Below are 12,839 nucleotides of genomic sequence, written 5' to 3'. Positions count from 1 at the left end.
ATGATTGAGATTTCTTTATTTCTAGGTTAAGGAGGCATGTCTGCCCCCAACCTGATATATGTATTATATCGGATCGGGTCACTAGAATATTAGCCACAATTGAGCGACAATGAAGCCAATGGCATCGCACACACCATCGGCATTGCCTAAAACACGTTGTGTCCAACTACTAAGGGTAATATCAATCTACAACTAAATGATGGCAAGTGACCAACATGGGTATTTAATCTCTATTAATATAATTTTGTTTGTAATATTCACTTTATTCTGAATGGAAAAGTGGTATGTAATTTTTGCTATCAATTTATATTGGCAGGGTATGGGATAAGTAAGAACCGTTTTCATGATATATTGACGGTTTTGCATTCAGTTAACGAAGAAGGCGCAGACTACTTTTGTAACATATCTTTTGAGCAATGGACACAAGCATTCGACGACAGCCTACGATTTGGTCATATGACCTCAAACCTGGCTAAATATATAAATTATGTTCTAAAAGGAACGCGTCATTTACCGATAACATCAGTTGTGCGAGAGACATATTTCGTTTAGCGGCACTATTTCCAAAGTGAGCAACAAGTTATAAAGGTCAAATGCAGGGAGGCCATGTATAGTGCACGAAGGCATTGCAAGAAATTAATAAGGCGAAGGTATGAGCCAATACTATGCACACAATGTGTCACAATTGCGACAACCTTTGGTTTTGTGTGACAGAGTTTGACAGACCAAACCAAGGTATTATTGGCGGGCAATATCGTGTACACTTGAGAAATAAAACCTGCGACTGTGGGGTATTTGACGCACTACGTTATCCATGCACTCATGTAATTGTAGCTTGTCAGAATCTTCGTTTGGATCCCATGACGTATGTCAACCAAGTGTACAAAATAGAATACATGTACAACGTGTGGAGACACGTATTCCCACTGATTCCAGATGAACGTAAGTGGTCGTCTGTATCGTTTGCTCCGTTTAAGCTGTTACTGGATAGAGAATTACATCGCAAATCAAATGGTCGACCTTGCTTGACTAGAATAAGTAGCAATATGGATATCCGAGAAAGAACGAACCAACAGAAGTTGTGCGGATGGTGTAGGAACCCAGGCCATACAACTCGATCATGTCCAAATCGGAATAGCTAATAGTTGTTGTAATAAAATTATGTTGCGTTATTTATATTTTATTAAAAATATAAAAAATGTTAAAAATATTGTCATATTCAAAATAACGTTTATTTTAATAAAAAATATTGACTAATTTAAAAGAATATTTATTTTATTAAAATTATAAAAAGTAAAGTACAATTAAAATATTAAAAACAAATTTTATTTTATTAATTGAAATTATATAAAAAAGTTTCTACAAATATATTAAAAAAATCAATGTTGGTGTCAGTTGGAATCAGTGCCACATGGGGGTCGTCGACGGTTACGTGTTGGATTCCTCCTTGGTTTAGCTTCCGGCGAGGGTTGTGGTTGCTCCGATGGGGATTGTGGTTCCTTCGGCAGGGGATCTGGTTATGGGCGTTGGGAGGATGACCCACCTTGGTAGAATAATGACTGCGGAGGTGTTTGTAGCGGAGGTGTTTGTATCTTCAATGGCGGAGGTGTTTGAATCTCATAAGGTGATGGGAAATGGTAAAAAGAACAGCTCTTCGATGGCGCCTCGTGCGATCCCTCATGCGATGGCAGCCTATTGATCGGTGGTTAAATCGGAGTAATTGAGAACGAAGATGAACTGGGCTATGTATTTCAACCTATCATAGGACTGGGAAAAGGAAACATATAAAGGTTAGGGTACATATAAGGGCTAAGATACGCACCTAGCATAATCTAAAAAGGCTATGGTATGGGTGTCGTCGGTTGAAGTGTTGGGCCAGATGACTGTGTGGGCGTTGTTGATGGGCTCGCGTCGTCATCCATTCTTCTTGGATTTAAAAGGCCCCGTCGTTCTCTTTACACATGAATTTGTCGTTGCCTCTCCTCTTCCGATAGTAAATATGGCTTGCAATGGATCCTAAACCATGGTATGTATTCCGGGACGCATGCTAACTCAGGAACGATGATCGGTTCCCAAGTAGGTATATAGTCATACTGATTTTCCTACATTTCGATATATTCTGACCAGTTTCTCGACCAATCCGTATTCAATAGCCGTAAGTCGACTTTGTGCTCATCATCGAGCACCTCAGGTGCCACGAGAATCGGTTGTTGGAATTCAAATTGCCGCAATACTCTATTTGACTGGTGCATCTCTACGATAGCATAGTTGACCAATGGGACCTTCACATGCCAAATGTTCGGATTTTGAAAAAATTCATATTGAATTACTGCCCGAATTGTCGGATCCTCGTATAGTATCCATTGAAACTTTATGAACATTATAAAAATATTAGTTATATACGTAATACTAAATAATAAATACTAAATATGAAACGACTATTTTATTATGTATATATATTTTATTTAATATTTACTTGTGCTTCCGACTGTTAGTCTAATAGAAGCCGTATATCTTCAAGAGATGTAGGTATTCTAACATAACTCGCCGAATGGTTCCACCTAATTAAATAATTTTTTAGCATACAATTATATTTTAAATCTACGTAATAATTGTAAAATCTAATATAAAATTTACCTCGTTATCAGTAGGAATGTATATGGGTGGTTCACTCAAGGACATAAAAATGGAAAGCGAAATCGTCCCCATGATTGCAGTAGTGCTAGGCATCTTTCGATTTTGGCTTTATTTCGGTCACGACGCCCTGCACATCTCCTGGTATAATGTTGCTAACACAGCAGACCTCCAACTTAATTCACTTGCTGCTCTAAAATCAACAAGTTTCAGTAGCCATCTCAGATGTATGCAGTTTCGTGACAAGTCCGGCATCAGATAACCTTCAATCATCTCAAAAACGTATGCTCGAGCATATCGTATTCTTTCTAGTTCAGTCGAATCATTATTCGGCTCTGGGAATGTGTCTAGTAACCAGCCTATCTCGATTGGACCTCCGTTAATATTATCCGGAATAGCACCCAAAAGCTCGTAGCATACGGCTCCCCAATCAGCAGATTGAGCAGACCTGGTGACTGCGTACACATCCACCGGCAATCTCAATTGCAATTGCACGTCTTCTAAAGTGATAGTACACTCTTCGCATGGAAGATGTAAAGTGTGCATCTCGAGTCTCCACCTCTCTATCAACGCACTATTAGTTTTGGGTCCAACTTGCACCCCTGGCCTATCGGGGCCACGTGCCAAAAACCCGCTTCCCGCAGGTAATTCTTTATCAACGGCGATGGAGGACCAGACATATTACGGATATAGCATTGCAACACCCGATCTACAGACTGTTATAAAAATTATAAAACAAAAATTAATTAAAATTGCATAAATGAAAAAAAATTAAATAGTATTCAAAAATTAATTAAACTTATCACTTACCATTATCATTTGATCGAGAGAGATGTGTTTGTTATCTAGACGAATTAATTCTCTGGCCATTACTAACACGATAAAATATTTTTGTAATTTAAAAAAAAAACTAATTTAAAAAAAATTTAAACAGAGCTTTTTTGCAAAATTAAAGAAAGCTTTGACAAAAATTGAGAGAAATTTGAGAGAATTTGGGGAGAACTTAGAGAGAATTGTGAGAGGACTATTGTGTGAAAAAATGAAAGGGGGAGGCCTTTTATAGTTTCCTTTTTTTGACCGTTGGAGTTCAAACGGTCAAGGGCGCGCTTTGTGCTGACATGGACAAAACGCTCCCCCATGGACGCTTTTTGCTGACACATCCCCTGACTTCGCGCTGACATGGACGCGCTTTCGAGGAAAATGGCCCTTTCCAGTAAATAATCAAAATATCGGCCCAATTCAATAAATAATGTTATAAAAAGACTTTATTTTTAATAAATTATCCTATATTTTTGGACACAAATTTGCTCCCATCAATATATCATATCAAGATTCCTCAATTTAATTTAATTTTATGTCCCACTCTTTCCTTTTTCTGAAAAAAATCGTTTCCCCATATTATAATTAGACATAAGTAGCACGAAATAATATTTTTACAAAATAATTCATAAAAACTTAATCATTAAATAATACTCTTACATAAGTATTTCTTTTGTTGTAAAATATTATTAATTAGACGCTCAAAACGATAGTTTCATTAAAATAATTAATGTTATTTTATTATCTGACATAATTATAATAATATATGACATAAACATAAAATAAAAATAACGTGTTTGCAACTTTTTGTAAAATGTATTATACAGTGATTAGATTTGCATTAAAGTTAATTACATTTAAATTATTAAATAAAGTATGTATTTCAATAAATTCTTAATTGATGGTCTTTAATAGAGCTTATAATGGCAAATAGATTTGGGTCTCGTTATTATGAGGCTTTGATACAAAGTGTTGCGAAGAAGTGAAAATGCATAGATATTTCTATGTTTATATAATTTAACTAAAATATAAGTTGTTCATTGTTAAAAAATTAATAAGTTGATTAAAATTTTGAAAATATATTTGTTGCATATGATTTTCCATAACGATGAGCGCCTGAGTTTGATAATCTTAAATGTATATTGCCCTAGATGGCGAAATTTGGGAGTAAAGTTAAAATGAAAATGGAAGAGTAAAGTTGAAGAAAGCGAAGTGTACAAGGTTCCAAAATTGTTGGGTTGCCTGATAAAGAGGTAATCTACAAGAAACAGACAAACAGACGAGTTGGACATCAACGGTTCTGTCTGTATGCGGCACACATCCACCACCCTATTTATTACGTTACAACTTCATTCTTTTTCCATCTTTAATTTTTCATATCATACATTTTCGCACCCAAATATTTTCTCCTTACGCTTTTTCTTGGCATAATAAAATTGTTATTATAGTTTATTTTTTAGTTTTTAATTTTTTTAAAATTACCTCAAAATGGAAAAAAAAATTGTAAATGTATCATACACGTGAATTATTACTTGAATGACATATCAATATTTAATTAACTTTTAAAATTTTAAAATTCAAAACAAATTATAAAAATTATTTTTAAAATTTAAAATCATTAAAATTATTAAAAATTATAAAAATATTTTATATATATTTTTAAATCTTAAAAAATAATCAAATGCTAATATACAATCCACGTATACGTAACATCAACAAAATTAAAAACATTAATTTTTCTATCAATTTTAAGATAATTTAACAAAAATTAAATTAAGAACCATGATTTGTCATTTCATATTAGATCCCTTAATCAATTTTTTAAGATTTGATTTAGATTATTTCAAATTTAAATTATTAACTTAAAAATATTATTTTTAGAATTGATTTAAACTTGGAGTGTATAAAGTTATAAAATTTCTGTTTATCGGGAAGTTTAAGTATCAAAATTATTTGCATTTCTTTAATTTATTAATGATTATTATTCTTTTAGAAAAAATTGTTTTTTTATTTTTCACCCATATAATAAGCTTATTATGCTATGCACATAGGGAAAAATTATAAAAACATCATAGGATTAAAATTTTGAAGTGTTTATTTATGAAATAATATTTGGACGTAGATTTTAAACTCCATAAATTAGATTAGAGGTTAATAAATATTTTATAAATGTATGGTAATTTTTAAGATTGTTTGTATAATAAAAAATATTACTAATGTAATAGATATTAATATTTTATTTATATATCTTCAAATTATTCCATACATCCTCTTAAGAGGCCAAAATATTTACAAACGAGTTGAAAGTGTTACAAAAATATTATAAAATGTAATATAAAAATAAATATATAAATAAATGCACCACTAATTATGTGTATGCTTAATTTAATTAATAAATTTATAAAAAATATACAAAAGAATTATCACTTTAAGATTTTAAAAATGAAGGAAAAATTTCAACAAGAAAATGTACAAGTGTTGGGACACGTGTAATACAAAGGATGGGCGTGATGGGCGGTAGCTAGTTCCACCCTATATCTCCCGTCGTTTATTAATAAAAACTCCAGTTATCACCAATCATCACAGATTCATAACCAAGCAAGCCAACTAATTATAATTGGATTTTGTGGGTCTATTTGTAAAATTTTAACAAAACAAAGGGTGTTTCGGTAACTTCACTCTCCCCATCCTTTAATTGCACCTTATAAGTACTACACTGGTACTGAAAGCTGTTACAGTTCAAAAGGCAAAAACCTTTTTTTTTTTTTTTCAAAGTAAGTACATTTTATATTTTGGCTCTTTCTGGTTTTGTTCCTTAGAGTTAAAAATAGTGTACGGATAATGAAAAATCTCGGAGTTTTCTTATCAAAGAAGTTGATTCATTTGCCAAAAAATAGTTAAATTTGAAATCATTTTATTATCTTTTTACGTTATTATACGGAGTTGATAGTTACCAGTTCATAAGGGCAACCCTTCTTAACCATACACTTCCCTCATTTTTTTTAACAATTTATTATTTTAAATTTTGATTTTGGTTGATCTTATGTGGATACAGTTGTTTCCTAAATGGAGAAATCCAGTAATTCAACAACTTTAGGTCGAACAAAATCGGATCAGCTGTTGGAGACGCTGGCGGCGGTTTTCAAATCGCCTACGTCGCAGAGTGATCTAGCGCCGGGAACGTCGGATAGCGGTGGAACTTTGTCACGGAAATCGAGCAGGCGGTTTGTAGTGGGGGCATCGCCGGCGCGGAGCAGTGGCGGCGGTAGTAGAAATGCACACATTAGGAAGGCGAGGAGCGCTCAGATGAAGTTGGACTTGGAAGAACTGAGCAGTGGGGCGGCGCTCAGCCGTGCTTCTAGCGCTAGCTTGGGCTTTTCTTTCTCTTTCACTGGCTTCACCGTTCCGCCGGATGAGATTGCCGATTCAAAACTCTTCAGCGATGACGATATACGTAAGTTCTTTTATTATCTCTACCTTTACATGCAAAATGTTAATTAACTAATTTAATTTAATTTCCTTCTTTTATTAAACTGTAGACAATATACATGCAATAATGCTTAATTTCATTTCATGAAGCAAATTGTATTTATATTTATATATATATATATATATATATTAGAAGTTTTGTTAATTTAAAATGTATTATTTATTTTTGGCCACAAAAGCATAAAAATAACATTAAAAAAATAGAAGTATTACTGGCCACAAAAGTTCGATGGATAAAGAGTTATGATTGGTTTTTATTTCCTGAAAATAGTCAGGCCAAATAAAGGTCACCACTCACCACCTTTTTATGCAATTAGTCACTTCAAATTCTGGTGAGGGTTGTGAAAAGAGTTAAAAATACTAATTCCTTTAATTATTTTTTGAAATTATAACTAAATTATTAGCATAAATGTATGATGATAGCCAAACTTATAAATTGTCTCTTGAAAATACAAAGAGAAGAAATTGAACTGTCCAAATCCTACTTTGCCCTTGTGATTATTAGGATAAATTTAGATATTAATCATTAAATCACCCACCAAATCATGTTATCACTTAAATTATATTTTAGTTTTTATCAAGTTAATGTCAAATATCAATGGAGTCTTAATTGAGTTGTAAAAATATCATCTATCTATCTGTGTCACCTATTAATTGAGTCTTAACTTAATTATAAAATTATCAAAAAATTTTATATTTACAAAGTAATAAATACTATTTTATAGGTTAATAATATCTTTTCATAAAATATTTGCATATGATAAGATTTGAGAAAAAGAATTATAATTTTTAATATTAATTTTATTATTTTAATCAAAGTTATATTTAATTATTATATTAATTTTTAATTTTGTTGTATATAGTTTTCATCTAAACTATGAGTCATAATATTTGTTAAAATAGATAATAACCTTTGATTGCAGCTGAAGATATTGAAGCTGGAATCTGCAGGCCAAAATTTCAAGCAGAGCCTACATTGCCAATTTATTTGAAGGTAACATTTTTTTTAACATATGCAGGGTTTACTAGTATCCCCTTCCCAACAGCATATTCAATCTGTGTTTGTGAATGGTTCATGGACAGGCTACTGTAGCAGAATTACTTTAATACTTGGATTCAGGTTTAAGTGTTGGATACGGGTATGTATCCGACACGGGTATGTTTAATTTTTCTTTGAATTTTCTATATAGAAAATCTTTAAAACGTTATATCTTCATGTTCAAATATGCATCCACAAAACATAGGTAGCACGATTAAGTTCAGTGGCATTTATATGCAAAAGGGTTAAATTCTAGTTTCACCCCTGTTTCAAGAAAAATGATTTAAAAAATATTTTTATATTTTCCTGTGTTTGTTTTATATAAAAATTAGGTCAACTGAAAATAATTTACAAATCATCAAAAATAAGTTATTTTTCTTGTAAAATAACTTATCCTTTTGAAAATCATAAGTTATTTTCTGAAAAATAGCTCTTAATTTTATTTTTATATAAAATTAACTTAAATCAAGCTTAATATTATTATATTGATAATAAATTTTATTTTTATTTTTAAAATATTTAAATTTATTAAAATATTAATATAAAGCATTATAATTTTCAATATTATTAAACATACATATTTAATTATTTATATTTAATCATATAATAAATTTTTAATATAATTTATCATTTTATAAATAATTTAATATATCAGTTTTATTTTAATAATAATTTTAAAATAATAATTTTAAATAATATTCTTCAAATATTATTATAAATATTCAATATTAATTTTTAATAAAAATATTTATTATAATTATAAATATATTAATAATAAATATTTTGTAGTATAAAAGTTAAAATATTTCATAAGTTCATGTACTCTTCACAAATTTGGAATTTAGTCTCTGTGTTTTATTTTCAAAAATTTAATCTTTTTACTTCTCAAATTTGAAAATTAAGTCCAATTATTAACATCATTAAATTTTTTATCTATTTTGTTGATATCGCATTTTTAAATAAAAAAATACTCACTTGGTAGTCATGTAACTAAAAAAGATATTCTAATGAACCTAGATTTAACAAAATATTTTTAATATATGTAAAAACAATGTAAAATATAAATTTATAGATATAAAATAAACTTAATTAAACAATGAAAAGATAAGAAAATTTCAAATGTATATTTGTTTTATTGAAAATAGCTTTTATGATTTTTTTTAAATCTATCGAACAATAAAAATTTTTCACAAATTCTTTCAAACACTAAAAAATATTAATTTTTCAAAAATAAATCATTTTCGTTAAAACAAATGAACCTTAAATTTAAAGATTTAGCAACTCTATTTTAATATGAAATTATCTTATCATTTTATTGCTATTATTATGAAAATTATTTGATATGTAAGATTAATTACTAGAAGACGAAATAATAACCCATAATATTATATGAATATTGCAAAGTAGAGTGAATGAAGGGTTTATTTTGATTGATGTGAAACCTGTGCAGTTCAGAGAAGTGAGTTACAAGGTGGTAATAAAAGGAATGACGAGCAGTGAAGAGAGGGATATATTGAATGGAATATCGGGTGATGTGAGCCCTGGTGAAGTTGTAGCACTTATGGGACCTTCTGGAAGTGGGAAGACCACACTTCTTAATATACTCGGCGGCCGTTTAACTCACTCCGCCGTCGCCGGTTCCGTTACCTATAATGACCAGCCTTACTCCAAGTTTCTTAAAAGCAGGTAATCTTTCTTTGAATTTTTCAACTTCCGTCTTTATTGCAGTCTAAGTACTAATGGTAGTCCAAGTACTTACACCACTAGTTTGTCAAGCAAGTCACCCTTATATATATATATTAAAGGAAAAAAATGATGTTGCAATAAAGTGCAAATCGCAACATCAAAATCATATCATTAATATCAAATAGAAGTCAAATTTAAATTTTTTTATTAAAAATTCCAAAATAAAAACTAAAACATAATATATTTATATAATTAATAAAAATCTGAAATTCTTAATTTAGGATTTTTCTTTGCACTATTTTATTTTTCTCTTTTATTATGACTTGAAATTGAAGATGTGGTTTTGATATGGTGTTTTATATATGTATCACGCTTTTATTAACAGTTAATTCCCACTTTAGTTTTTTCTTAATAGAAAAATGTTGGGTTGAGTTCAAGGGATATTGGATTTACATTAAATATAAATTTTTTACATATTAATTTATGATTTTATAATTTTTAAAAAATTAAATAAAAATTATTACATTTTGAGGAAGAGTCTTTTTATGTTAATTTATAATTTGATCATTTATAAAGAAGCCCTAGATGACTTGTTTGATGGTACCTAATTTATATATTAAAACTTTAGTCAAACATGAGTATTCAAATGGAGTGTTGGTATGGTAATATAGAGATTGTAGGTTGAAAGTGCGTTTAATCACGTGATAAAGATTTAAAGTTTACAAATTGTATAAAAAACTATAGTTGAATACATTAATTTAAAAAAAATCATCCAAAAAAAAAAAACGATTCGAATATGGAATAATTTTAGTGGTATATGAATACGGCAGGATCGGATTCGTGACACAAGATGATGTGTTGTTTCCTCACCTTACCGTGAAAGAAACATTGACATATGCAGCTCTCCTTCGACTGCCCATGACCTTAACCAAACAACAGAAGGAAAAGCGAGCCTTAGATGTCATTTACGAGCTTGGCTTGGACAGGTACCCTACTTTCTCTCTCAACAATATTGCTTTTCAATCTCAAACTATGTCCTCTAAAGCAATGGTGATTCATACACAGATGCCAAGACACAATGATAGGCGGCTCCTTCGTCCGTGGCGTGTCGGGCGGGGAGAGGAAAAGAGTTTGTATTGGCAACGAGATCATAATCAACCCTTCTCTTCTCTTCCTCGATGAACCAACATCCGGTTTGGATTCCACAACAGCTTTAAGGACTGTTCAAACATTACAAGACATAGCTGAGGTTAGTTAAAGGGCTTACTACAAGTAATTGACAAATCGGACATGTTTTTTTGTAATTGTTTTTCCATTCATTTTGCAGGCTGGGAAGACAGTGTTAACAACAATCCACCAGCCATCAAGTAGACTCTTCCACAAATTTGATAAGTTGATTGTTTTAGGGAAAGGCAGTTTACTCTACTTCGGCAAAGCTTCCGAAGCCACCGATTATTTCTCGACTATTGGATGTTCCCCTCTCATTGCCATGAATCCAGCTGAGTTTTTGCTTGACCTTGCTAATGGCAACTTAAATGATATCTCCGTCCCACCAGAGCTCGAAGACAGAGTTCAAATGGAGAACTCCGAAACTGAAACACGAAATGGAAAGCCACCACCGGAAGTCGTTCATGAGGTACTTCAACTAAACTTCCTTTTCTACAGCCAATTTCGACACAAATCAAAAACTTAACATGCCAGCCTAATGATACTTCCATTTTGAATGTAGTATCTAGTGGAAGCCTACGAGTTGAGGTTATCGGAAAACGAGAACAAACTTATGGATCCTCTTCCTTTGGACGAAGAACCAAAGCTCAAAGTATTGTCTTCGAAGCGACAATGGGGAGCGAGCTGGTGGCAACAATACTGCATATTGTTCATCAGAGGGATCAAAGAACGAAGGCATGATTATTTCAGTTGGTTGAGGATCACACAAGTTCTTTCCACAGCCATAATCTTGGGATTACTGTGGTGGCAATCAGATAGTAAAACCAGTCGAGGCCGTCAAGATCAGGTATATATATTCATCATTTGTTTCACTATTAACATACTGATACAAGCTCTATATCTTGTTTAACCATGGAACCTTGCAGGCAGGGTTGTTGTTTTTCATCGCAGTTTTCTGGGGTTTCTTCCCTGTTTTCACAGCAATCTTCACATTCCCTCAAGAAAGAGCAATGCTGAGTAAAGAAAGAGCGGCAGATATGTATAGATTGAGTGCTTACTTTTTAGCTCGAACTACAAGTGACCTTCCACTTGATCTTATATTACCAGTGCTTTTTATTTTAGTGGTCTATTTCATGGCCGGTCTCAGACTGAGTGCCGGTCCGTTTTTCCTCAGTATGCTTACGGTTTTTCTCTGCATCGTAGCGGCTCAGGTTTGCCCCCCATTTCCAACTAAAACCATAAATGTGAAGAGAGAGCGTAAAATCAACTACGAAAGATGGCTTGTTTTTTGCAGGGTCTTGGATTAGCGATTGGAGCCACTCTAATGGACTTAAAGAGAGCTACCACTTTGGCTTCGGTTACTGTCATGACCTTTATGCTGGCTGGTGGCTTTTTTGTTGAGGTAAGCCAACAAATCTTATGAATAATAAATTGGGTCAAGCTGCGGACCAGCAGTAATAAAGTACTGATGCATGACTATACATTTGAAAATTGCAGAGAGTTCCGGTGTTCATATCCTGGATCAGGTATTTGTCATTTAACTATCATACTTATAAGCTACTTCTAAAGGTACAATACCAAGACATGGTGCCGCCATTAAAAGGGATTCAAACAGACAATGGGTCGAGGGAAGTCGGGGCTTTGGTAGCCATGATCTTTGGCTACCGTCTCTTGGCCTACTTGTCTTTGCGGAGGATGAAACTCCATTGTTGAGCTTAATGCCTCAAATCCAATTCTGATTTTGGTTCTTCTAATGTGCTAAAATTTGAGATTTAATTGTTGTATTTTAATTTGGTAATTTGATCTCCTTCCTTACTTTTATAATGTTCTTGGTCAGTTCAAAATGCTGACCTCTAAATTTTTCTTTAAAGATACCTTTATAAATTCTTTTATTAGATTAAGTTTTTTGATTGAAACTTTTAAAAAGAAAATCTGCTTAACATTTTAATTTGACCAACCAAATTCTGCTTAATATTACAAAGGTAAGAGGACCAAAAGCTGCTCA

The 12,839-nt window shown here is 31.8% G+C and overlaps 2 protein-coding genes across 4 annotated transcripts; one reads left to right on the top strand and one right to left on the bottom strand.

Annotated features, from left to right (window-relative positions):
• Positions 1–2,754: 2,754 nt before the first annotated feature.
• On the bottom strand, positions 2,755–3,773 carry LOC108481281 (serine/threonine-protein phosphatase 7 long form homolog). Its single transcript, XM_017784438.1, has 2 exons — positions 3,713–3,773; positions 2,755–3,284 (listed from the first exon to the last, which is right to left on the bottom strand). Exons 1-2 carry the CDS (start codon positions 3,771–3,773, stop codon positions 2,755–2,757), a joined length of 591 nt encoding a protein of 196 aa, XP_017639927.1.
• A 2,341-nt stretch (positions 3,774–6,114) lies between these two features.
• LOC108483252 (ABC transporter G family member 22-like) lies at positions 6,115–12,765 on the top strand. 3 transcript variants are annotated; one of them, XM_017786541.2, is made up of 11 exons: positions 6,115–6,227; positions 6,509–6,907; positions 7,866–7,936; positions 9,432–9,667; positions 10,498–10,653; positions 10,733–10,916; positions 10,995–11,303; positions 11,397–11,681; positions 11,761–12,045; positions 12,129–12,236; positions 12,332–12,735. In XM_017786541.2, the coding sequence occupies exons 2-11, from the start codon at positions 6,520–6,522 to the stop codon at positions 12,545–12,547; spliced, it is 2,238 nt and encodes a 745-aa protein (XP_017642030.1). In that variant the 5' UTR covers positions 6,115–6,227; positions 6,509–6,519; the 3' UTR covers positions 12,548–12,735. The 3 variants fall into 3 exon arrangements, with proteins under 3 accessions (XP_017642030.1, XP_052884989.1, XP_052884987.1); XM_053029027.1 differs by lacking the exon at positions 6,115–6,227 and adding an exon at positions 8,026–8,081 and having other exon boundaries at positions 6,877–6,907; positions 12,332–12,765; XM_053029029.1 differs by lacking the exon at positions 6,115–6,227 and having other exon boundaries at positions 6,848–6,907; positions 9,437–9,667; positions 12,332–12,765.
• Positions 12,766–12,839: the final 74 nt, after the last annotated feature.

This window comes from Gossypium arboreum, chromosome 1, assembly GCF_025698485.1.
Source record: "Gossypium arboreum isolate Shixiya-1 chromosome 1, ASM2569848v2, whole genome shotgun sequence".
Taxonomy (NCBI): domain Eukaryota; kingdom Viridiplantae; phylum Streptophyta; class Magnoliopsida; order Malvales; family Malvaceae; genus Gossypium; species Gossypium arboreum.
Note: the sequence above shows the minus strand (reverse complement) of the source record. Positions and strands in the feature narration are given on the sequence as shown.